General features: G+C 43.6%; 1 protein-coding gene across 2 annotated transcripts in view; it reads left to right on the top strand.

Annotated features, from left to right (window-relative positions):
* Positions 1 to 24,315, top strand: part of TDRD9 (tudor domain containing 9) — a 331,496-nt gene that overhangs the window by 109,895 nt on the left and 197,286 nt on the right. For both annotated transcript variants that reach the window (XM_088455276.1, XM_088455275.1), the window contains exons 9-13: positions 7,501 to 7,562; positions 17,457 to 17,511; positions 18,631 to 18,715; positions 18,846 to 18,903; positions 20,342 to 20,446. In XM_088455276.1, the coding sequence (XP_088311402.1) occupies positions 7,501 to 7,562; positions 17,457 to 17,511; positions 18,631 to 18,715; positions 18,846 to 18,903; positions 20,342 to 20,446 (365 nt within the window). The remainder of the gene's footprint in view (positions 1 to 7,500; positions 7,563 to 17,456; positions 17,512 to 18,630; positions 18,716 to 18,845; positions 18,904 to 20,341; positions 20,447 to 24,315) is intronic.

Genomic DNA, 24,315 nt, shown 5'->3' with positions numbered 1-24,315 from the left:
TAATTTCTGGTCTGGTACTTGAAGGGCTTTATAGGTAAAATCACCTTTGTGTGAAATCATGCCAAGTCTACAGTCAGGCGCAGGTGCCGAATGCAAAATTTGCGAGGTCGACAGTTGCTGTAAAACATGACTGCAGGGGCTGCGATGGGTCTATTTTTAAATGGGATGTAGTCTGCATCCAAATGTGCGGGATGCCGACAGTCTAATTACCGGCACCAGTATCCCGACCGCCGGCATCCCGAAGGTAACTATCGGGGAGGTTAGAGTTAGGCACTAGGGGGAGAGTTAGGGTTAGGCACCGGGGAGGGTTAGGTTAGACTTGGTCACTAGGGGGGGGGCGTTAGGTTTAGGCATCGGGGCGGGGGTGTTATTTTTTAGGAGGGGGAGGTTAGGCTTAGGCACCGGGGAGGGTTAGGGGAAGACTTACCGTTACTACTTATGGGTGTCTGATTTCTGGCTATTGTCATGCCGCTCTCTGTTTTCTGACCTGCGGCATCCCGACAGCCAGGTTTTTAATAACCAGGGCTAAATCTCTAGTGCCAGTGTCTTTCTGAGCTCATGCAGCCTGCTGCGCCACCTCTAGGGCTACTTCCCTCCACCTATTTTGCTGAACTTTCAGCGACTAGTCCAGTTTGTTTTGCCAGGGGTAGCTGGGTAGAATGATTCTTAGGACTCCTTGAAAAAAGGCTTTTGGTAGCTGAAGGATCAGACATTGAGTAATGGTGGTGTTTGATGAGGAGTCTGCAACACAGTGTGGGGCGTAGGATTTTGTGTAGGAGGATTCTGCAACATAGCATGGGGTGTAGGATTGTTGATGATTTGTTAGGCACTACACATCTAGTACAGTAAGGAGTTAGGGTAACATGACAATAACCTGTTTAATAGAAAGAAACAGTAGTTGCTTTTTCTCTCTCGCATTTCAAAATTTTAACCTGAACATAAGTATCTGCCAGCCTATACTCCAGGGGACACGCACTACGCTGGGGTATAGACTGGCAGATGGAGCCTGGGCACCAAACAGTTAATTTCTTCTTCAGGGTCCATAGGGATCCACAGGGATACTATGGGGATATTATGGTTGGAGAGATCCAGGCACCAAACAGTTTGTTTCAGCTCCCGGGGAGGCCTCGGGACCTCCTCCATATATACCCCTCCCCTACCCATAGGCCTTCAGTTGTTCATTTGGTGCTGCAAGATTAAGACACACCTTTGTAACAGGGGACTGCTCAGGCAGTCCTAAGCTTTTATTTTATATTTTATTTGTTTTTTTGGGTTACCAGTTCTAAGCTTCTGAATTAAGACGCTTATACTGCGATTCCATCTACCTCCGCCGAGCCGCAACACCAGTAACTGGGCTAGTGATTTTGGCGGGTTGCGGCTGAGCTTGCTAGCAGCAATGCTTCGATCCGGAAGCACAGAGAGGTCAGGTAAGGCGATTCCTCGCTTACGGGGAATTGCGTGCGGCAGTCCTTGCTTCTGGTGTCAGAGACGCACCAGAAGCCACTGCAGTCAGGGCCCGGGATTTTCCGCGCCCTCTCTGCACCACCGGGGCCTTATCTGACACCAGGGATCAGCAGTAGACGCTTCTGCTGCCACGAGGCCAGCGTACCCGGCTGGTTAACGCAGCTTAGGGGAGGTTGGCACTCCCCCGACCCAGACGCAGTCCCTATAAAGGGTTTTGCGCGTCTGGGTTGCTCCGCCTACCCTCCACGTGTATATGAAATGCTCACAGTCCACTCTGTGTGCCTTGGTCTCAGGAGGGTTTGGGTCAGTCTCCATGTATACCTCTCAAGGTATGCAGGGCTCAATATCCTACCATTCCTGGTGTTTGTGTATTTGATTTAGAGTTTATTGTAATTATATTACATATGCATTGTATGTGACTGTTTGCTAGCTGCTGTTGACACGGTCTATCATTTCTGTCTATTATAGAGATCACTATTTTTTTTTTTTTCTCTCCATCCTCTAAGGTAGAGGTTTTTCTTTGCATTAATTTGAGATTTTGTGAAGGCTCACATAGCATTGCATTTATTACCTTTTATGAACATGTCTAAAGATAAAAAGAAACAGGAGGGGGAGCCCCTGTTCTGGTTTCATGTAAATCATGTATGGCCTATGTGTCCTCTCAGGACATAATGGATGGTTTGTGTGTTGTGTTTTTATAAAGAGCGAACTCACCAGTCCAGTTTACCTTTCTCTGGACAAAAGCCATCTTGGGTATCCTCTCTGTCCCAGGTAATGAAGCAATTTGTGGATCGTATGGCTGCTCCCACAATGCCTCCTTGGAAGCAGACCGGTAGTTACTAAGGCGCCTAAACGCAAGTTATCTTTTATCAGTCTGCTAAACATATGGATTCAGATGCATCATCAGAGGAATCAGATGATGCGCAGGGTTCTTCTCCAGGGTCTTGCTTGTGGGAGGAGGGCCATCTGTTCGCAGTGGATGTTCCTCCTTTGGTGAGGGCGGTTAAATCAATGCTAGATATTCAGGTTGATGAACCAGCTCATAGTAAGAAGGCTCCAATTTTTGATCACCACCGGGAGGTGGTCAAGACGTTGTTTCCTGTATCTGAACAGCTCACTGAGCTTTATGGATGAGGTGTGGAGTAACCCGTATAAACATTTTTATGTGAATAAAAGAATAACATCGTTGTACCCTTTCCCAGCTTCTGTATGTACTAAGCTCCTACTTTTGATGCTCGCGTAACGCTTTTAATCAGGAATGCTACATTGCCTTTTCTGTCAGCATCTTCTCTGAAGGATTCCACATAAGAAAATTGAAGCATGTCTTAAGGCAATGTTTTGCTCATCCGGAGCAGTTGCTCGTCCAGCTATGGCTGGAGCCTGGGTAGCCAAAGCTGTTGAGGAATGGATGGGGGCATCAGAAGACTCTCTGCCAGATGCTACCAGAGAACAGAGGATGTATATCTCCCACATACGGGAAGCGGCTTCCTATCTGGGAGGTACTGCAGTAGATGGCGGAATTTTAGCTTCTAAACCATCAGCAACTTCAATAGTGGCACACAGGGCCCTTTGGTTAAGATCCTGGAAAGCTGATAGAGGATCAAAGAGGGCGCTGGAAGTCTTACCTTTCTATAGAAAGGTACTTTTTGGGGCAGAGTTGGATAAAACAATAGCTACTCTGGCGGTTTCAAAATCAGCAGGTCTGCCATCTACGGCGACTAAAGTCTAGGCAGGTTTCTTTTCGTTCTTTCCGTCCGCCAGGACGAGCAAGGGAACTCTCTTTCCCTAGGTCGACTAGTTTTCGCAAGGCGACAAACGAAGAGGTCTGGCCTGGCAAGACGTCCAGCTTCTAAACCAGATGACAAACCTATGGGCTGATAGGCGGGCCTCCTCATGGGGGATCCCAGGGTGGGACGCAGACTACTTCAGTTTATGGATTATTGGCATTAAACATATGCCTGGGTCCAAGAAGTGATCTCTCAGGGGTATGCCCTCACTTTCAAGAGGTATCCTCCCCAGAAGTTCTTTTGCACAGATCCTCCATCAGATGCGGTCAAGGCCTTGGCTTTTCAGGAAGCCATTCACTCCCTGCTGCAGGTGGGGTTAATAGTCCCGATTTCTGTGTCGCAATGGGGAAGGGGTTATTATTCCAACCTGTCTAGTTCAGAAACCGAATGGGGCTTATCTCCCTATTAAATCTAAAAACCTTCAAGTTTATCCATGTACCCGAGTTTTGTATGGAAACTGTCGGTCAATTATTTTGGCAATCCCCTGGACCTTCAGGATGCATATCTGCATGTTCCTATTATACCATCCCACCAACATTTTTTATGGTTTGCTGTCCTTAAACAGCATTACGAATTTTAGGCTCTACTCTTTGGTCTATCTACGGCTCCCCAGGTATTTACCAAAATAATGGCATCCTATCTCAGGCATCAGGGAGTCCGAGTTCTGCCATATCTGGATGACCTTATGATATTGGCACAGACCCTGGGTGTTTTACAAAGCCATCTTCAACTGACCATAGCCTGCCTGCAAAAGCACAGCTGGATAATCAATTGGAAGAAATTATCACTTTCTCAAACACAACAGATGGTACATCTGGGAGCGTTGCTGGATTCTCAGGCACAAACTGTGTTTCTGCCAGAGGACAAGATTGTGGCGCTGTTATTACGAATACGCAAGCAAAGGGTATCCGTTCTGTTAGCAATGCAGGTCCTGGGATCAATGGTAACCACTTTCGACTTGGTTGGGTATGCTCAGTTCCATTCCAGGCATCTGTAAAAGTTGATTCTCTCCAAGTGGAACGGACAGTATCCTCCAATAAGGTCTGAGGATCATTCTCATTCCAGAGGTTCGTCACTCTCTCCTGTGGTGGCTGAGAAAGAATCATCTGAACAAAGGGCGCCCATATTGGATTCCAAATTGGGTGCTTCTCACCAGACGCCAGTCTTCGCGGATGGGGGCAGTGATTGGTCATCACACCTTTCAGGGAAGATGGACAAATCAGGGAAGTAATCTGCCAATAAACATTCTGGAACTGCGAGCATTGTACAGGACACTTATCATGGCACAGGACTTGCTACAGGGCAGGCCAGTCCAGATTCAGTCCGACAATGGGACTACAGTGGCCTACCTCAATCATCAGGGAGGCACAAGAAGTTACGCAGCCATGAAATAAGTGTGACAGGTTCTGATTTGGGTAGAACATAATTTTCCGGCCATCTTGGTAATATTCTTACCGGGAGTATTCAATTGGGATGCAGATTTCCTAAGTCTCCAGGGCATACGCGCCGGAAAGTGGTTACTCCATCCGGGAGTGTTTCAGCTCCTTGTAAACAAATGGGGTCTACCGGAGAGAGCTCTCGTGGCATCATATCACAACCACAAGGTCTCCAGGTTCAGAGAGTCATCAACCTTCGTGGACGCACTGGCAGTAAGATTGGACTTTAAGCTGTTGTATCTCTTTCCTCTGATTTCTCTCCTTTCAAGAGTTCACAGGAGATTCAAGCAGGAAGGTGGAACAGTAATACTGGTGGCTCCAGCTTGGCCCAGACGTCATTTGGTTCACCGACATACAGAATCTGTCCGTAAACAGTCCGTATCCTCTTCCTCTATAGTAGGATCTGCTAACGCAGGGTCCCTGCCAGCATCCGCACTTGCCTAGTCTGGTTTTGACGACGTGGCTCTTGAATTTGCTTTCCTAAGAGCGAAAGTTTTTTCCAATTCTGTAATTGAAACGATGCTTAAAGCACGGAAGCCTGCCTTTGCCCGCATATTTTAGAATTTGGCATTCTTTTGGTCAATGGTGTTCATAGTAAGTATGATCCTAAGGTGTTTAGGATTTACAGGACACTGGCTTTTCTCCAGGCGGGTTTAGACCGTGGTCTGTGGCTACTTTGAGAGTGCAGGTTTCTGCACTGTCAGTCTGGTTCCAGAGGAAGATTGCCTCATTGCCAGATGTTAGAATTTTTCTTCATGTAGTTCTGCGAGTTCAGCCTCCTTTTGTTCCACTGGTAGCACCATCGGATTAGTCTTTGGTTCTTTAGGGGCTGCAAGCTCCCCCATTTGAACCTCTAAATCAGTCATTTTCAACCTTTTCAACTCGAGGCACACTACACAAGATTTTTAAATTGCCAAGGCACATTATCTGACTATGCGGTGTGCGAGACCAATGAAAACATTGGCTCCCACATAAAAATATACACACATAATGGCCTCCACAGGAATAAAGCACACTACATTGACCTCCACAGGAATAAAACACACTACATTGACCTCCACAGGAATAAAACACACTACATTGACCTCCACAGGAATAAAACACACTACATTGACCTCCACAGGAATAAAACGCACTACATTGACCTCCACAGGAATAAAACACACTACATTGACCTCCACAGGAATAAAACGCACTACATTGGCCTCCTCAGGAATAAAACACACTACATTGGCCTCCTCAGGAATAAAACATGCTACAGTTTAAGTGCCCTGAGCTGACCACCGCGGCACACTTGACAACTGTTCGCGGCACACTAAATGTGCCATGGCACACTGGTTGAAAAACACTGCTCTAGATCCTGTATATTTGAAGTGGTTGACAGTGTGGTGCTCAACATATTTTTTTCAAAAGTTTACAAGTTCTGTGTTTGTGGCTCAGGATGCCAGTTGCCATAAGGTGCTGCACACTGCAATGCTGAAGGCATACTCACCCAAAGGGGTAGTTTTGGGACATCCCAGGCGTCCAGTGTCCCTCATAGCATGATAGAACTCTATTTTCTTATATACATGAAATCCTTTTTTTCTGAATCCTTTGGGGGGTGGGGGGAGAGACACTGCAGGCCCACCCAGTTATGTTCTAGGGGGTCAATCCAATTAGGTTCAAATTGGGTTCTGCAAACCTACGAAATCGCACTGAGAATTTCAATTGCATTTCAATTCTAATCTCTTAATGCTATTTCATAAGAAATTCACATTTTTTTTTGTGCACAGCCCCTGAGCAAGTGGAAATGTAGGGAAATATCTTTATTTTAATGTAAAAAAAATGGGAAACTGTGCAGAATCTCTGGTACACCCCTCCCAAATAATAATCGTGCACTTTGAGCTGTTTAAATATAATTTGGCCAATGAAGACCTGTCATTTTCAGGTAAATTTTTTTTAAAAAGCTCAATAATGGTTTAAATGTGGGACATATATGTGGAGATGCAAATGATGTGGGACGAGTACGTGGAGTTGTTGCATTGATGTGAGATGGCAGGTATGTGTAGGTGTACATGTTGCGGAACGGGTACGTGGAGTTGTTACGTTTTTTTTTCTGTGAAAAGGGTTTTTTGTATTTGTACAAAGACACTGAAATGTCTCTGCAGGCATTTTTCTGTACCTCAAAATGTTGTACAGAGTTTAATTGCTGAAAATCGCTTGCTATTTAATCATTAATAAAGTGCAAAAATCCTTCATTTGACAACTTTCCTTATAAACACGAACCACATTGTATATGGTCCTGCTATCGTAGTTACTATTTTTTGGGGGTCAAAGGTGGTTGCTGCATTTTTTCATGCACCTCTCCATGACTACTACAAATTGCCATTTCTAACTTGGTGCATTTTTCGGGTGCGTGCGTTCGTGTGATGTATGCGAGTTACATGACAAGCTCAGTCGTAATTTCATGCCTAATTCTATTTAAAGTTTTTTTTTTTTTTTTTTTTCCCAGTTCTATATTGTGGGGCTTTACTAGAAAAGTAACGGGATAGGTATTTGGAAGAGGGAGAATCTCTTTGGAATATTTGAAGTGTCAACGCCCTATAGGAGACTTATCTCCAGGGTTCAGAGGCCCCCAATGGGTTTCGAGAGTTGGTTTAATGAAAGTATAAAAATCCATGAAATAACTCCTGTCATATGTGTTGATCCTGTAAGGTTATCCAGTAGGTTTTTTTTTTTACTCAATAATGGGTTCTTATGTTAAATCTTGTATGTGCTGTACTTGTAATAATGACAGCTGGCAAGAGTTCATTTTATACTTTTTTTTTCTTCAGGCAAAAGAAGAGCTCATCTAAGTTATTCACGGAACCAAACAGTGTGTTGGTGTTTTTGCCAGGTAACTTTTGTATTTTCTAATTGTCAATTACTAAAACATTAAGATAAATTTTAATAAAGGCATTATATGCTCAATTAAAAAGTGTATTGGAGCACCACAATTTGGCTGAGTAAGCCTTGATGCAAACAAGAGACCACTATAACAAATGCTTGTTTCAAGAATATTGTAGTTCTCCATTTTTATACAGGTAATATTTATATTTATACAGGCATGAAGTATTAATATGCGGAGTACTAAGCTGGAAACGGGGTCCTGAATTGTGTAAATTTATGTCTCTACCATGAATGGAACATAATGGCTCTTTTGTGGCAACCTTTAAAGTATCTGATTTTGCTTGTTTGCAAAAGCCGGTGGACAGTACATGGCATTACTCTGCTAAAACAGGAAAGGGCCTTCCCCCAAATTGTTGCCACAGGTCTGGAAGCATACAATTTTCTAGCATGTAATGGTGTGCTGTGAGGCATTTTAGATTTCTGTTCACTAGAGCTTATTGAGCCCAGGCCAAAAAATTCAACTGCGTTAGACCATTGTTGCAGCGACCTAACAGAATGCATCGGGCAACAAACCTGCCCCTGGGACTCGCCTAATCCAGATACGTAAGGCTGCCAGATGGTATAGACTGATTCATACCTCCCATATAGCACGTTTTAGCTGCTCCAGAATCCAATAGCAGCGCCTTGTTGAAAGTCACTGAGCTCTTCAGTATGACCCAATCTGCTGCTGATCTGACTATGGAGCTTGCATGGCTGCTTAATTTTATACACCTATTAGCAATGGTAGTGGCTAAAATGACTAAACCAGAGGTTCGAAATCTCCACCATTACCGCCCAGGCTTTAAGGAAATCCATGCTTGAATCCAGGTGGTTAAATCAAATTGACTGAAGTACTAATCAAGTCACCTGGGCTCAAGCATGGATATCTTTAAAGCTTGGATTTGACAGAGTTTGGGAACCTTTGGACCAAACAAATTGGCTGGGGTGTTCACATGTAACGTTATGTAGTGATCAATTACAAAAAGAAAATGAAGCTGCTTGTATCAGTCATGATTTTTTATTTTTTTTTTCATTCAAATGAAGAGGTGCATCTTTGCCTAGCAAATGTGATAACATCTATAATGTTAATTTCCTATCATGATTTCGCACAATTCATCAAATGATAGAGGGGATTGTGGCTAGATCCCCTTTAACATTTTGTTCCTCTTCCCACCATTTGTCTTATTGAAAGCCGTAGATGTCTTAGTGGGATTATAAAAAAGAAAAAAGACTAATGCTTTGTCACAGTGTAAATCTGCCAAATTGCCTTTATTACGCCTCTCATCAATTGACTAGAAAGCCTGAGAGAAAGAACAAGGCTCCTGACCAGTTCTATTGGGCCTGTGTGTGGGTGCGTTGAATCATGCTGTAATTAGACATTATTCAGGACACTGAGCAGGCTTTTAGGTGTAGTCGTTGAGGGTAATGATTTTGCTGATGCAAGAAGCACGTAGACTAGGCTGCACTGTATGCGCAGTTGTATGCATAGCCCGCAGTGCCTTGTAAAATGTCCTTCCTGTCAGTCATTTAATTTATCTGGGCCTCTCAGCCTTAGGTTTATAAATGTCACAACTCATTTGTTGTGGATAATGTAAGTAACATGCAATTATTCCATTTCCTGCTCTATTGTTCCCTGCTACTTCCACAAGGCTTTTTATACCGTATTCGTTTAGACGTTACCTTATTTCTTTATTTTTAGAGGCTGTCAAGTCAGAACTTATTACAAGCGCTTGCAATATTGTGTGCATCTGGGATTAACCTATGGGAGTGAATGCGAGCTGACTTTGTAATTGGCATGTTTAATACCAGCATTTGTCTATTATACTTAACAGGTGCTTAGATCCAGTAAAGGTTTGATATGTAGTATATCGGATTGTGGGATAATTATTACCAGCAGCAGGTCTGGTTTAGATTAAGTTTAAATTATTTTCTTGTATCTTTTATTTGTATCTCCTCAATTTCATTCCTTCGATGATGTGGTGGAAACGCTTATAATTTGCTCTATCCCACAATATCCAAACAGGCATTAGCCCCTAATATGGCAAATATCTCTATTTGTTACATGTGCATGTTTTTATTAGATTTTTGTCTGTAGGACTTATTTTGCAGAGCTTTAGAGGGGGCATTTAGTCATTTACAGAAGTCCCTAGCTCAGTGGAGTTTGTAAACTCCACTGAGGCAGGGACTGATATAAATGACTAAATACCCCCTCTAAAGCTCTGCAAAATATGTAAGCTCTATATAACAAAATATGATAAACCTGCATATGTAACGAATAGCAACCAGATATTTGGATAATATAATATTTTCCCTATGCACTTACATACTGGGGTTGATTTGGTTAGGCCATTTAACTTACAGCAGATGCTCCACACATCTTGTCCCGTTATACCTAATTCCCGTCCCTGGTCCTCATCTCACACGGCCTGCACGGCACACCTAATGTGCACACTGGGAGCTAGGGTGCGAGCTGTGCATGTTAGATGTGCCACATCCACAATTAAATAATCACACAAATGTGCACGATGACCTATTTAATATCCGGCTCCAATTTTGTAATGCGGGGATTGTGGGAGGAAAAGGTAGCATTCGGAGGAGACTTGTGCAAACATGGGGAAAATGTGAAGGCCCCTTGCAGATGGGGCCTTAGTGGAAAACTAGCTTATGACTGCAGTACAGTGGGACAATGCTAACTGTGCTGCCCATGTTTAATTGTTTTTTTTTTTGCAAGAGATTGGGGGATTTCCTCCTTGTAGTGCACAGGTAGTCCGAGTGTTCATAGATGCCTAGTTTAAAATTACAGCCACTAAACTCTGGATGGAGATGTGGGATTTGCTGACTATACAGTGCTGGATTACAGTTGTCTGTTCACAAGTTTAGAAGTACAACATGGTGGTGATGGGTATCCCTGTGGTTACTGGATCTTTAATGTTTGTCCCTCCCTCAAACCCCTCATTTATAACAATATGAAAGATGCTGGGGGAAAAATTTAAAATTCACAGAGGAACCTTTAGAAAGACCATCCTGCTGTGGAAACTGGCCAACAGCCAGTCACTTGCATTTTGTTTTGTGTGATCTATGAGTGACTGTTGCACTTCCATGCTCTAAAATGGAATGTTCTCACTAAATACATAGTCCTAAATTTAATCCCTGCTTGGAGGGCAATGCAAAATGGTGTAAGTTTTGTAAACTGACCTGTTGCATTTATTGGCCATAAATAAGGTTGCGATGTTTCATTTAAGGATAGTGAATGTTATGTTTAGTGTTTACCAGAGGTTCCCAAACGCGGTCCTCAAGGCTCCTCAACAGTTCAGATTTTAGAGATCTCCTTGCTTTACCACAGGTGACCTAAATCAAATTGATTGAGGTACTAATATAAGTCACCTGTGGTAAAGCATTGATATCTCTAAAATCTGTTATGTTGGGGAGCCTTGAGGACCGCGTTTGGGAACCTCTAGTTTATACATTTAATTGTCTCTCAAATGGTGAGGCAAGGACTATTGCCCTATAGCGCTATAAGGAGAAAAACTGGTTATTGGGGCTAATTGGATAACTTGTTATGAGCAATAAATTCAGAGTATTGTTATACATAAAGGGTCCTCAGCATCTAATTAGTACTGTTAAAAACGACAAAGGCATAAATGAAGCTGAAAACACTGTTTGCTAGCCCATTTGAGGAAACATTTTAAAGGATACAGATTTCGCTAAATTTATAATGGAAGTTATGGGCATCACACACAGTATAACCAGAAATAGTACTAAAAAGACTCTCTACTAATCTGAACTTTGTAAAGGTCTTAAAGTGACTAATTTATAGTTTAATGTTAATTCTGTGGTCTGGGTGGAGCTACGAAGTACAGGCCGTATGGCCCAATTGTTGGGTATTAGCTATTGAATGAACCCACAAAGGTAATGGTAATACTTGTGGTAACTTGGTATATGAGGAGAGTAGAGAAGGTTAAGAGAAAAACAATATAACAAATACACGTGACGTCCTAGAGCAGGCCTGGCCAAGCTGTGGCTCGCCAGCTGTTCTGAAACTACACATCCCAGCATGCTCTGCCACATATTTAGGATTCCCTGATGGCAAAACTGTGGCAGGGCATGCTGGGACTTGTAGTTTTACAGCAGTTTGGAGAGCAACAGGTTTGCCAGGCCTGCCTTTATTATTATTATTATTATTATCATTTATATGGCGCCACAAATGTTCTGCAGTGCCTTACAAAGCACATAAACAAGTTGTAGACAAGCGACTTACAGAACAATGCAATACAGGACCAGGACATGGATAATATATATTGCTACATTAGTGACCATAACACCCAGATAAGCAACAGAGCATAAGCAGCCAAGTGTTAGGTGCCCTAGTGGTAAGTAAGAAATAGATGAAACTAAAGTAGGGAGAAGTACAAGAGGTTAGAGGGCCCTGCTCATAAGAGCTTACATTCTAAAAGGGGAGGGGAAGACAAACAGGGGTGACACAGATGGGGAGGAAGGTGTATGTATCAGGGAGTTAGAATGACAGCTGGAAAACTTTGATGAAATAATGGGTCTTGAGAGCCCGTTTGAAGGATTGCAAAGAGGTGGAGCATCTGATGGGGAATGGTAGAGAGTTCCAGAGGTGGGGAGCAGTGCTGGCAAAATCTTGGAGGCGGCAGTGGGAGGAAGTAATCAGCTGGCATGAAAGGTGGCGTGCATTAGTTGAACGAGGAGAGTGAAGGGAGATGAGATCAGAGATGTATATGGGAGAAGATTGGGTGAGGGCTTTGCGAGTGAGCGTAAGAACCTTAAATTGGGTTCTAAAAGGGAAGGGGAGCCAGTGGAGGGCTTGTAGGGGAGGGGAGGCAGATGTAGAGCGTTTGGAGAGGAAGTTAAGCCGTGCAGCAGCATTAAGGATAGACTGGAGAGGAGAGAGATGGGATTTGGGGAGGCCAGATAGGAGGAGGTTACAGTAGTCCAATCTGGAGATGACCAGTGAGTGTGTGAGGGTTTTTGTAGCATCCTGGGTGAGATAGAGTCTGATCTTAGAAATATTTTTGAGATGGAAACGACAGGACTATGAAAGGTTCTGGATATGTGGTTTGAAGGAGAGGGATGAGTCCAGGATAACTCCAAGACAGCGCACTTTGGGGCTAGATGAGCTAGTTATACCACCAATTGATAAAGAAATAGTGGGAAGTGAGGTTATGTGGAAGGGTGGGAAGACGATCATCTCTGTCTTAAACATATTAAGTTTAAGAAATCGCTGGGACATCCAGGAAGAGATGGCCGAGAGACAGTTGGAGATACGAGTCAGAAGAGAGGGGGAGGGATCAGGGGAGGATATGTAGATTTGAGTATCATCAGCATAGTGATGATAATGGAGGTCAAAACAGCTGATGAGTTCACCTAGAGAGGAAGTATAGAGGGAGAATAGAAGAGGTCCAAGAACAGGAACAGAACCTTGGGGAACATATACTGTAAGAGGCTGTGGGGGGGAAGAGGAGTCATGAGAGGAAACTGAGAAAGATTGGTCAGAGAGGTAGGATGACAGACCGGAGAGGGCAGTGTTACGTAGACCAAGGGTGAAGGATATGCAGCAGGAGAAGGGTGGTCCACAGTGTCAAAAGAGAGATCAAGGAGAATGAGAAGAGTAGTGGCCCTTGGATTTGGCAGCAAGGAGGTCGTTGCTGACTTTCGTGAGGGTAGTTTCAGTGGAGTGGAGAGAACGGAAGCCAGACTGAAAAGGGTCAAGGTGGGAGTGGGAGGAAAGAAAAGTGGTAAGGCGTTTGTAGACAATCCGCTCAAGGAGTTTGGAGGCAAAAGGGAGGAGAGAGATGGGTCGGTAGTTAGAAAGAAAGTTAGGCTCAAGGGTAGGTTTTTTAAGAATGGGGGAGACAAGGGCATGCTTGAATGCAGAAGGAACAGTGCCTGATGAGAGGCAAAGGTTAATGAGGTGGGCAAGATGGGAGCAGGCAGAAAGAGAGAGGAAGCGGAGGAGGCGGGAGGGGATAGGATCAAGGGGGGGAGGACCGGATGAGGGCCATGACTTCCTCTCCAGATACAGGGGAGAAGGATGTTAGAGTTGGTAAAGTTGATTGGGAGGGGTGATCTGGGAAAGGAGGAGGTGGAGAGCTTGGGGGACTGGTTGGATATGATGTCATGATGTATGGAATCAATTTTAGATGTAAAGTAGGTAGCAAAGTCAAGGGCAGAGAGCAAGGAGGGGAGACGAGGAGGGGGTTGAAAGTGGTGAAGAGACGCTGGGGATTAGAGGACTGAGAGGAGATGAGGATCTTGAAATATGACTGTTTAGAGAGGGAGAGAGCAGCACTATAGGATGAGAGCATACATTTGAAATGGAGAAAATCTGCCTTAGAGCGTGATCTTCTCCACTGTCGCTCGGCGGTTCGTGAACACTTTTGCAGGTATCTGGTGCATTTGGAATGCCAGGGTTGAGGAGCAGATCTGCGAGTGTGAGTAGTGATCGCCGGAGCAACAGAGTCCATAGCAGAAGTAAGGCAGGCGTTGTATAGGGAAGTGACTTGGTCAGGGCAGGAGAGAGAGAGAGAGGATAGGGGAGAGAAGAGAGTCAAGCAGGGAAGAAAAGGAAAACTGTGTCAATAGCGTCAATGTTACACTTAGTGATGGTGGCTTTTGGAGGTAGAGAAGGGGAGGTAGAGATGGACAGGTTTAAAGAGAGAAGGTGATGGTCAGAAAGTGGGAAACGGGAATTGGAGTGATCAGAAATATCACATCGGTGAGTTAAGACCAGATCAAGCAAAGTTGCCTTAGAGTTTACCAATTCCATTACTGTGTCAAATACTTGTTGATGTATATTATAATTTGCATGTTATTTGCTATAATTTGAAGGTCTCCAGGGTCAAGAGTTTCCTTGAAATAAAATCATTGTATTTCTACAAGGTCTTATTTAGAAGCTGCTGTAAACTTTTTGATATGCGATTTCCCTATCTAGGTGGACAATAGTTTAGTGAAACCACTATATTAGGGGGATTATCCCAAACTTACTCCTGGAAATGGGAGATATAAAGGCTTTTGGGTGGAGGCACTCTTTTGCAACCATAAATTACATTTGTTCAGGCAATAAAATGGATTACCCTGTTACATAAATTAACATACAGCTAATGCTGGCCATACATGCTACAATTATCGGGGCGATCCGCCTAATATCGGCGGATCGCCCCGATAATTGTAACGTGTGTGGGGGTGGGGGGACTGGGGGTTAAATATTGCTCGGTCGGGTATGCCGGATTGTCCAGCATGCCCGTCCGATGCGATATTTCCCGGTAAACTGTTGGCCGCATCGGGCAGTGTATGCCAGGCCGCGGCCGACAGACATACACTTCCTGTGTTCCTTCCTATGGAAGGAACAGGGAAATGTCTCCTCCCCCGGGGGCGGAGCGCGGATGTCGAGCTGATACACTGTGAGAGAAATATTAGTGTATGCCAGCGACATCTGTGGCTGGTAGGCTGCCAGATAAAATCGGTCTGACATACATTTTATCTGGCCGTGTATGCCCAGCATAAGGGGCAGATTCTTAGACTCTGAAGACTCCAGAATGGGTTTCAGCATCTTTCATGCGTTAACTCCAGAAGGCAAATTCTGTAATAGGTAGAAAAATGCGAACCTAAATGTCGCCACCCCCCCCCACCAAATAAAGTTATTATCATCCTTTATTTATATGGCACCGCAAAGGTTCTGCAGTGCCTTGCACAGTACATAAATGAGCACACAAGAAACACAGTTAATAGTAATACAAAACAATACAGGACAAGGACATGGTGTATAAACATATGACACAGATGGGGTAGATAGTGAGGAAGGAGCATTGGGCAGTGGGTTAGGATATGTGCTGCGGAATGTGTGTGTTATAAGATGACCTGATGTCATGTCAAAATTAAGTCCTTCATTCATCTATCTCTATAACAAAAAATAGATTTTGTTTATGCGTTTTTTACATTAGATGTACAAAATATAGTTGCACTTTAATTTTTTTACTGTTACATTTTTTTTTAGCATCTAAATACATCCAGCTAACAATGCAGCTATTATGGGACTGCCCCACCATCCTAATAGTATAAACATATTTTTTAATTGTGCAGAGGAATATGTAGTACATGCAACTGTACAGGACATAACAAAGGTCAATCAAAAAGTGTATATACATTAGGGATATAGAAAAAGTGGGAATGTCATTAATAGACCGGTGGACGCGATGCCGCTAGTCTAAATCCCGACCGTACAAACCCGACGTGGGACTTAAGATAGGCGTAGAAATACTGACGCCTATCTTAAGCCCGACCCCCGCCATCCCAATTGTCAAGATCCGGGTAAGTACTACTTAGCCCGGGGATGGGTTAGGTTTAGGGTTCGGGGAGGGGGGGGGCGGGGTTAGGTTTAGGCACCCCACAGGGAGACTTGGGGTTAGGCAATCGCCAGGAGTGTTAGGGTTAAGCCCCACAAAGGGAGAGTTGAGGGGGGGTAGGGGCGCGGAGGATAAGGGAGGGTTAGGGTACTTGCCAGCCGTCGTTGGGATGTCGGGCTGCCGTAGTCAGGTTCTGAACCGGCGGCTAAAGAGCCGTCGGTATTTCAATCCCTTTCCGAAAAAATGTAATGATTACTATACATAAGGAAATGTCTATCCAAAAGAAGATCCTAAAGTATCAATTTTTTTGTATTAATGCATTAAGAAAACGTAAGTAAAAATGCATATCATTCTGCACCATGAATCTAGTGAGTGATGGAATTACAGTGACATGCGGTGAAGTCAATGGCTGGGGAGTCACACATGTAGAAAAAAACTATTTTTATATCAAAACTCTGTAGCAGGGGAGGAAGTATGATGGGGGAGGAAGTATGACAGGGGAGGTTCTGCCTCCCCTGTCTGCACATCCCTTACTAAAATCCATATAGTTGGAGTGGCCAATTTGTTATGACCACTGGGTTAGTATTTTGTTGTGCCACCTTTTGCCATTAATACGGTTTGCATTGTTCTAGTCATGGATTCTATGAACTCTTTCCTGGGGAATATTTGCCTGAATGTAATGAACTGCAGCTCCATAACGTTGCCTTCTCCAGGCTGAAGAATCGGGACAATGCTAGAAGAATCCATGCTTTTGTGCTATTGTCTCCATATTCTCTCCCTACCATCTGCATGGTGTAAATGAAACCTGATTAGTCAGACTACATAATCTGAACCTGTTTCCAAACATTTACTGTCCAATTCCTATGTTACCGAGCAAACTGGAGGCAAATCACCCTGTTTGAAGCAGAGAGCAATGGTGTATGGACCATCCTTCTATTTCTGTGGCCTATAAGATGTTATGTGCGGCGCACTGTTCATTGGTCCTTGATTTAAGATTATCTGTAAACTGGTGCACTGTTGCCCATCTGTGGAACTGAACAAGTCTGTCCACTCGAGCATCCAGTACCCATTTAGAACCACAGGCCTTGCTCTCAGACTCTGCTTTTTGTCTGCTGGTCTGCTCTGTGTATATTATAACAACTGCCACCCTCAAACCATTCAGCAGTTTTGCTAATGAAAGTACAGCTGCTGCGAGCACAACAACCATTCCATGTTCAAAGGCCCGTTAGATCCCAATATTTCATGAGTGATACTTCATAAGTCTCTGCATACCTTAGCCTTTCCGTTCTTGTATAGATTGACACCCTATGTCAGCATTTTCCACAGATTAGCTACTTTGCATGACAACGCCTGGTGGTCGTAATAATAATTTGTCCGTTCAGTGTAGTGTTTTCTTTTTTTTTTTTTCTTTTTAAGCAGGCAAACAATACATTTCAGTTTGTTTTATTCACCAATTGTTTCAACTACTGAATGGAAATTTGTTCTTGGTTTTACAGGCTTACATGAAATAAACTGTCTGCACGAGCTGTTAACCAGCATGGTTCATAAACGGTAAACATGGATTATTTTATTGTGCCAGTTGTGGTCACTGATCTACATGCAGGTTATCACCAGTGATTCCTGTAGGTTTTTACTGAAATCGGCCAAAAAACCCTGACTGGTGGCCTTTCTTGGTAAAATCCACTCCGTTACCCCCCAGTAAGTCTGATTCTTTAGTGCAGCTTGAACATGCCAATGAGCGAGACAGACCAGCTCAGGAACGTCTCCACGCATGTGTTTCAGAGCTGATCTGCCGCTCACACAGGGAAGATGAAACTATAGTCAGTCTAGAAAAGTAATGACGGGCATTGAGAGGAGAGACACTGTGTGGGATAAAGAAAAAGTTATGGAGGTCTTAAAGTTTTTGTTTTTTTCTGATTTATTGCACCTTCTTGTCTCTAACTTGATTCCCAATTCCTGATGACAAGCTAAACAACAATTTGTAGGGAGTTTGGTCTGAAGACTGTCGGCGCTTGGAATTCAAGTTCTAGTTATAGATGTTAATAGATGGAGGGTCTTTTTATTTAAATTTTTTTTTGGTATTTTATTTATTTTATTTTTGTTTACCACCTATAAAAACACAATTTTTGAATGTAAGGGAAATAAACAGAAATCCCCCTGAAAACACTGAAAACAAGTTTCCCTAATGGTGCCTACACACTTGGCGATGTGCTCACGATCCGACGATGTGTCCGATTTCCACTTGAACTCTCCCCAGCAGTCGTGGACACGATTTGGTGTTAAACTGTCCAATGTGACAAACGATCTATTGTGCCTCCTAACTATTCCAGTGCATCGTGACTGAGATCGTCAGATCTGCCCTACAGCACGGCAGATCTGAAGATGCGATGTACGACCAGCAGGGACGCGCATCAGCATCGTGAGTGGAAACTAACATATTTTTCATGATTTGTCGTCACGATTCGTCGGAATCGGGCAAATCGTGTAAAAATATCGCCAAGTGTGTAGGCAAATTTAATGTGGGTAGCATATGATTCTCATCTATTGTTTCCATATTCCCTAATGAAGGATTAAACTTCAGCCTCCTCACCCCCTTTGTATAATTTAGACTTTCTTGCACAAACCGTATCCAAATCCTATTGATTTCACAATGTTTGCTGTGTTTTATAGATTGCACGTGTACCCTTTGCATTCAAGCATCACCCTTGATGAACAGAACATGGTTTTCATGACTCCAGTGTTGGGGTACAGGAAGGTATATTTCCATCTCATTGATTTTTCACTAGTTTCCCAAATAAATAAAAAATAAAACTGACCTATTTACATTTGTGTGGTCAGTGAAATGTGTTCTTCAACTAATATGTCGTCTTTCTGCTTTTCAATAGGTTATTTTAGCCACAAACATTGCTGAGAGCTCTATTACTGTTTCTGATGTGAAATACGGTAAGGTGTTTCCTGCAGATAGCGACACTTTCTCAGACCAGATTTCCCACCCTTATTTTCAAGCACATGGAACATACGGTCTTTTATCAGTGTTAAAGTGAGAACAAACACAGTAAACTGATGTGCTGTTGGGTAAATAATATTCCTAAACAGTCCAGCCGTTACCATTTTTGATTTACTGGTGACCGTAAATTACCAGTTAGCACTTTGGCCCTGATTCAGAGACGCTCGGTATTTGCGAGCTCTCGCTCTGAATCAGGACGGGCCAGTTTTTTTTTTTTCACCATCCTCCCAAGACACTCGCTAAGCTGCTCTCATAGAGCAGGAAGTTCACTACTGACATTACGTGTGATGTCAGTAGGGCCACCCCCAAGCGGCAGGCGTTTCTTTGGGAACGCCTCAGTTTGGCCAGCCACCCCCCGACCCGCCTACAAAAGGAAGTTCTCACTTGCTCCGAGCTTGCGCATGCGCACTGCTCAGCCATCGACCCTCTTGCGAGTGGGTCTGAATCAGGCCCTTTATTACTACTTTTCTTTCTTTCCAATGTGTTTCCCATTATACAAGTACTTCCCAATAGGTGCTACATTGGCAATAACCTGCAATTAACTTTTATCTGTGTTAGGAGGGAAGAAGGTGCAGCCCATGGTGGCTGTTATAATTTAAATGGATCCAAAGCGTTTTTTTTTTTTTTTCTTTTTCTTTTTCTTTTCTTACTTATCTATGTTGAAAGTAAAGTAAATTGTTTAGCAATGCTCCAGGACCTAATAGCAGTACTATCAACATCATGGCAGCTCCCCATTATTAGAACCTATTGTTGTATAAGTGCTAGATGTACATATAAATAATCCATTTATCACTATTGTGTATTAATTGATACTATTTTCTTTTTAACAAAATATTTATTTTTATAATCTATACTGTAAGGATGAAAGCCTAAAGCTGGGTACACACGTAAAGATTTTCTGTCCAACCATCCAACTAGTTGATTGGTTGGAATGAAAATCTGGTAACGTATGGGAGTAACTGATAATCAGCAATTTGCTCCCAAACGCCGGAAAATGGACAAAAACTGTTGCTTGAACAAATTGTTTAGATCAAACATTTAACAAACTTGTCTGACGACCATTTTCATCTGTTTTCTGGCATTTAAGAGCAAATTGCTGATCATCATTTACTCCCATACGTTACCAGATTTTCATTCCAACCAATCAACTAGTTGGGTGGTTGGACAGAAAATCTTTACGTGTGTATGGAGCATTAAACTAGTGTAAAGATGTTTGCTTTTACTACATTAGTATATTAAGTTTTTGCCCAGACTTTAGCCATTGCTGTTAAGCGGAAAATATAAAATAAAACTAAATAAAATAAAAAAATTTCTTCTGGATTATGTTAATACTTTTTTTTTTTTATAGTGTGGTTGTATTTGTTTCATTTACAGTAATAGATTTCTGCTTGACGAGAACACTTGTTTGTGATGAAGAGACAAACTATCAGAGTTTGAGGCTCAGCTGGGCATCCAAGACTAACTGTGATCAGAGAAAAGGTACAGTATTCTGGTGTTTGTATTGACACTAGTGTAGGTCTGTCAGTATAGCACGGCAGGAAAAGGCTGAGAGGAATAATTTTCCCTGGCAATGTGTGAAAACAACGGAATCCCTTGCTCAGCTACACCGTTTTTTTTTGTGTTTTTTAACATTTTTAGGAACAGTTGCATAATGTGAAACGCAAGGTTCTGCCAAATAGTAATCTGTAGGTACATGTTCTTTATGCTCATTGGCTACTTCATTATGTACACCTTCCTTGTACTGCCCCCAAAAGAGCCTGAATGCTTTGTGGCATGGCTTAAACATCATACTGGAAATAATCCTTTGAGATCCTGCTCCGGGTTGACATGATAGCATCACACTGTTCCGCCACATCTCAAATGTGCTCTTTTATATTGCGATCTAGTGACTGTGAAGGCCATTTTAGAACACTGAGCTCACTGTCATGTCCGTGGATTGTCTTGAAATTGTGTATGCTTTGTATCATGGGGCTTTATCACGCTGGAAGTTGCCATAAGAAGATGGTCAGACTGTGGCCATAAATGGATGTACATGGTCAGCCACAATACTTAGGCTATGGCATTTAAAGCTGAACTGGTAATAAGGGGCCCAGTTTGTACCAAGATAACATTCCCCACAGCATTACACGACCACCAGCCGCATCTGTTGACACAATGGTGTAATTTTGTTTACACCATATTCTGACTCTATCTGCATGTTGCAGTGCATATAGTTTTGGTGAGCTGTGCCCACTGTAGTCTGTTTTGTGTTTTTAGCTGACAGTAGTGGAACTTTGTGTGGTCTTCTGCAGCTGTAGGCCATCTATTTTAATTTTGATGCACCAGCTGTTCAATGATGCTCTTTAGACACCACTGTTGTAATGCATTTTTGATTGAAAATGACTTAATTTACAATGTCAATGTTGCTAAAATGTCAACATTGCACATGTCGTCATTCTGCACATGCCAACATGTGAATGGTGACATTCTGCACAGGCCGGCAGCGTAGGGTTAGTGGCAGACAGACAGACGGGTAGTTCATCCGGAAAGTATTCACAGTGCTTCACCTTTTCTACATTTTATGTTACAGCCTTATTCCAAAATATAGTTCATGTTTGTCCTCAAAATTCAAAAACATTTTTTTGAGGTTTTTGCGAATTAAAAAAACAAAAAACTAAAATCACATGTACATAAGTATACACAGCCTTTGCTCAATACTTTGTTGATGCACCTTTGGCAGCAATTAGTCTCAAGTCTTTTTGAATATGATGCCACAAGCTTGGCACACCTATCTTTGGGCAGTTCCGCCCATTCCTCTTTGCAGCACCTCTCAAGCTCCATCAGGTCGGATGGGAAGCGTCGGTGCACAGCCATTTTCAGATCTCTCTAGAGATGTTCATTTGGATACAAGTCTGGGCTCTGGCTGGGCCACTCAAGGACATTCACAGAGTTATCCTGAAGCCACTCCTTTGATATCTTCGCTGTGTGCTTAGGGTCATTGTCCTGCTGAAAGATGAACCGTCGCCCCAGTCTGAGGTAAAGAGCGCTCTGGAGCAGGTTTTCATCCAGGATGTCTGTGTACGTTGCTGCATTCATCTTTCCCTCTATCCTGACTAGTCTCCCAGTTCCTGCCGCTGAAAAACATCCTCACAGCATGATGTTGCCACCACCATGCTTCACTGTAGGGATGGTATTGGCCTGGTGATGAGCGGTACCTGGTTTCTTCCAAACACAACGCCTGCCATTGACGCCAAAGAGTTCAATCTTTGTCTAATCAGACTAGAAAATTTTGTCTCTCATGGTCTGAGAGTCCTTCAGGTGCATTTTGGCAAACTCCAGGCAGGCTGCCATGTGCTATTTACTAAGGAGTGGCTTCCGTCTGGCCACTCTACCATACAGGTCTGATTGGTGGATTGCTGCAGAGATGGTTGTCCTTCTGGAAGGTTCTCCTCTCTCCACAGAGGAATGCTGTAGCTCTGACAGAGTGACCATCTGGTTCTTGGTCACCTCCCTGACTAGGGCTCTTCTCCCACGATCGCTCAGTTTAGATGGCCGGCCAACTCTAGGAAGAGTTCTGGTGGTTCCGAACTTCCTCCATTTACGGATGATGGAAGTGGCATACGCAGGATTTCTAGAGGGGAGTTTCCAAATGCTTGATTTTAGAGCGAGTGTGGCCCGTCCATGAAGAGGGCAGAATTAGTACTCAACCAGTTTTAATAAGCATCATACAAAGTGTATTGTGTATCATAATTCCAGCATATACAGGACCAGCGATCACAGTAAGCCATTCGATGCGGCAGTAGGGCCATCCTGCCTGAGCTGAATGTTTTTATTTTAGATGTGGGCACTATTCCAGACTATTGGAGCAAGTCCGGGATCCTGTAGGAGCAGCAGAAGAACCTAGCACTGCCCCGGACATATATGTACATATTCGGCTTTATAGCAGTGCATCCATAATAGTGCATGTTTTCCAGATCTCCTAGTTGGTGCACAGGTTATTTATTACTGTCTGATGCATATTAAAAGGTCGACAAGTGGTGCTAATTATTTCATTTGTGATACTGAGAAGAACATGCAACACTATCAAAATTCTATTATGTTACTTTCTCTTTAATCCACTAGGGCACACTGGAGGTGCTTACGCTGGGTATAGAGGCGTGGATAGCTGGAGCCGGCACGTTAAATAATTTAGAAGTGTGAAGCTCCTCCCCCTCTATGCCCCATCAGCCCTCAGTTTAGAAAATGTGCCTCATGGAGCTGGTCACAATCTGCTGTGATCCAGCAGCACATATATGTTTATTATTTTATTTAGGTTTATTTATTTTGTACACCTTTTACACTATATTAGGTACCCTTCGCCACCTCTCTAAGGGTGGGGTCCGGGTACCTGGCGCCCTGTTCTTAGTAGAACAGGAAGGAGTGCACAGCGCTTATTACAAAAGCACTGACAGCTCCTTATCGCCATAGCACAGATCTAATAGGAAGAAGAGTGTGGTGCATGCTGTGAGAGCCTCCGGGGAGCGCAGTGAGTATTGCTGCGCATTCCCCGCTCCGATGCACCCCCTCCCGGCGCACGTCGCCTGCCGCCCGCTCGCCACCCAGTGTGTACATAGCGCTGCTTCAGGCGGGGGCATACAAGAGACATCCGGATAAGCTGTAATCAGTCCCTGCTTGCCGCTAAGGGCTGCAGAGGGACGGAGGGGGTGTGCATTGCGGGGCTGAACACTCCGGTGGGGGGGGGGGGGGGGAGAGAGAGAGGTAAGTTTTCTTTCCTCCCGTCTACTGCTCCAGCTCCCAGAAGATCTTACACTGGACCTTGATTACATTTCTTTTGTGCGCCACATTTCTTTTGTTGTAGAGCCAGAGGTGCTCCCACGCAAGCAAGAAGTGTCAGAGGTAGAGGTAGACACACTGTTGCTTGTCGACAGGAGCCTAAACCAGCTGAGAAACTGGTGGCATGACTGTCTTCCATCCCACCTAGGGTCCCCTGCGTTGGGAGCCCGCTTGCAGAAATTTCAACAAGTTCGGAACCAGACCTCTTTAGATCCGTGGAGACTAATTTCCCTGGAGTACCAAATAGACTTCGAGGTCCCCCCTCCACCTCGGTTCTTCACTATGAGTCTGCCAGTACCTGCAGACAAGAGGGTTCTACAGGAGGCAATCCAGTCTCTAATAGTATCATCTGTGATTAGGTCTGGAGCATCAACGAGGTATGGGATTTACTCAAACCTGTTTGTAGTGCCCAAACCGGATGGTTCGGTCAGGCACATCTTAAACCTCAAGTCCTTGATTCTGTATCTGAAGCTGTATTGTTTCAAAAATGGAGACTCTGCAGTTAGTCATAGCGAGCTTGGAACCAGGTTAGTTCC

Source organism: Taudactylus pleione, unplaced genomic scaffold, assembly GCF_031769625.1.
Source record: "Taudactylus pleione unplaced genomic scaffold, aTauple2 ptg000652l, whole genome shotgun sequence".
Classification (NCBI taxonomy): Eukaryota; Metazoa; Chordata; class Amphibia; order Anura; family Myobatrachidae; genus Taudactylus; species Taudactylus pleione.
Note: the sequence above shows the minus strand (reverse complement) of the source record. Positions and strands in the feature narration are given on the sequence as shown.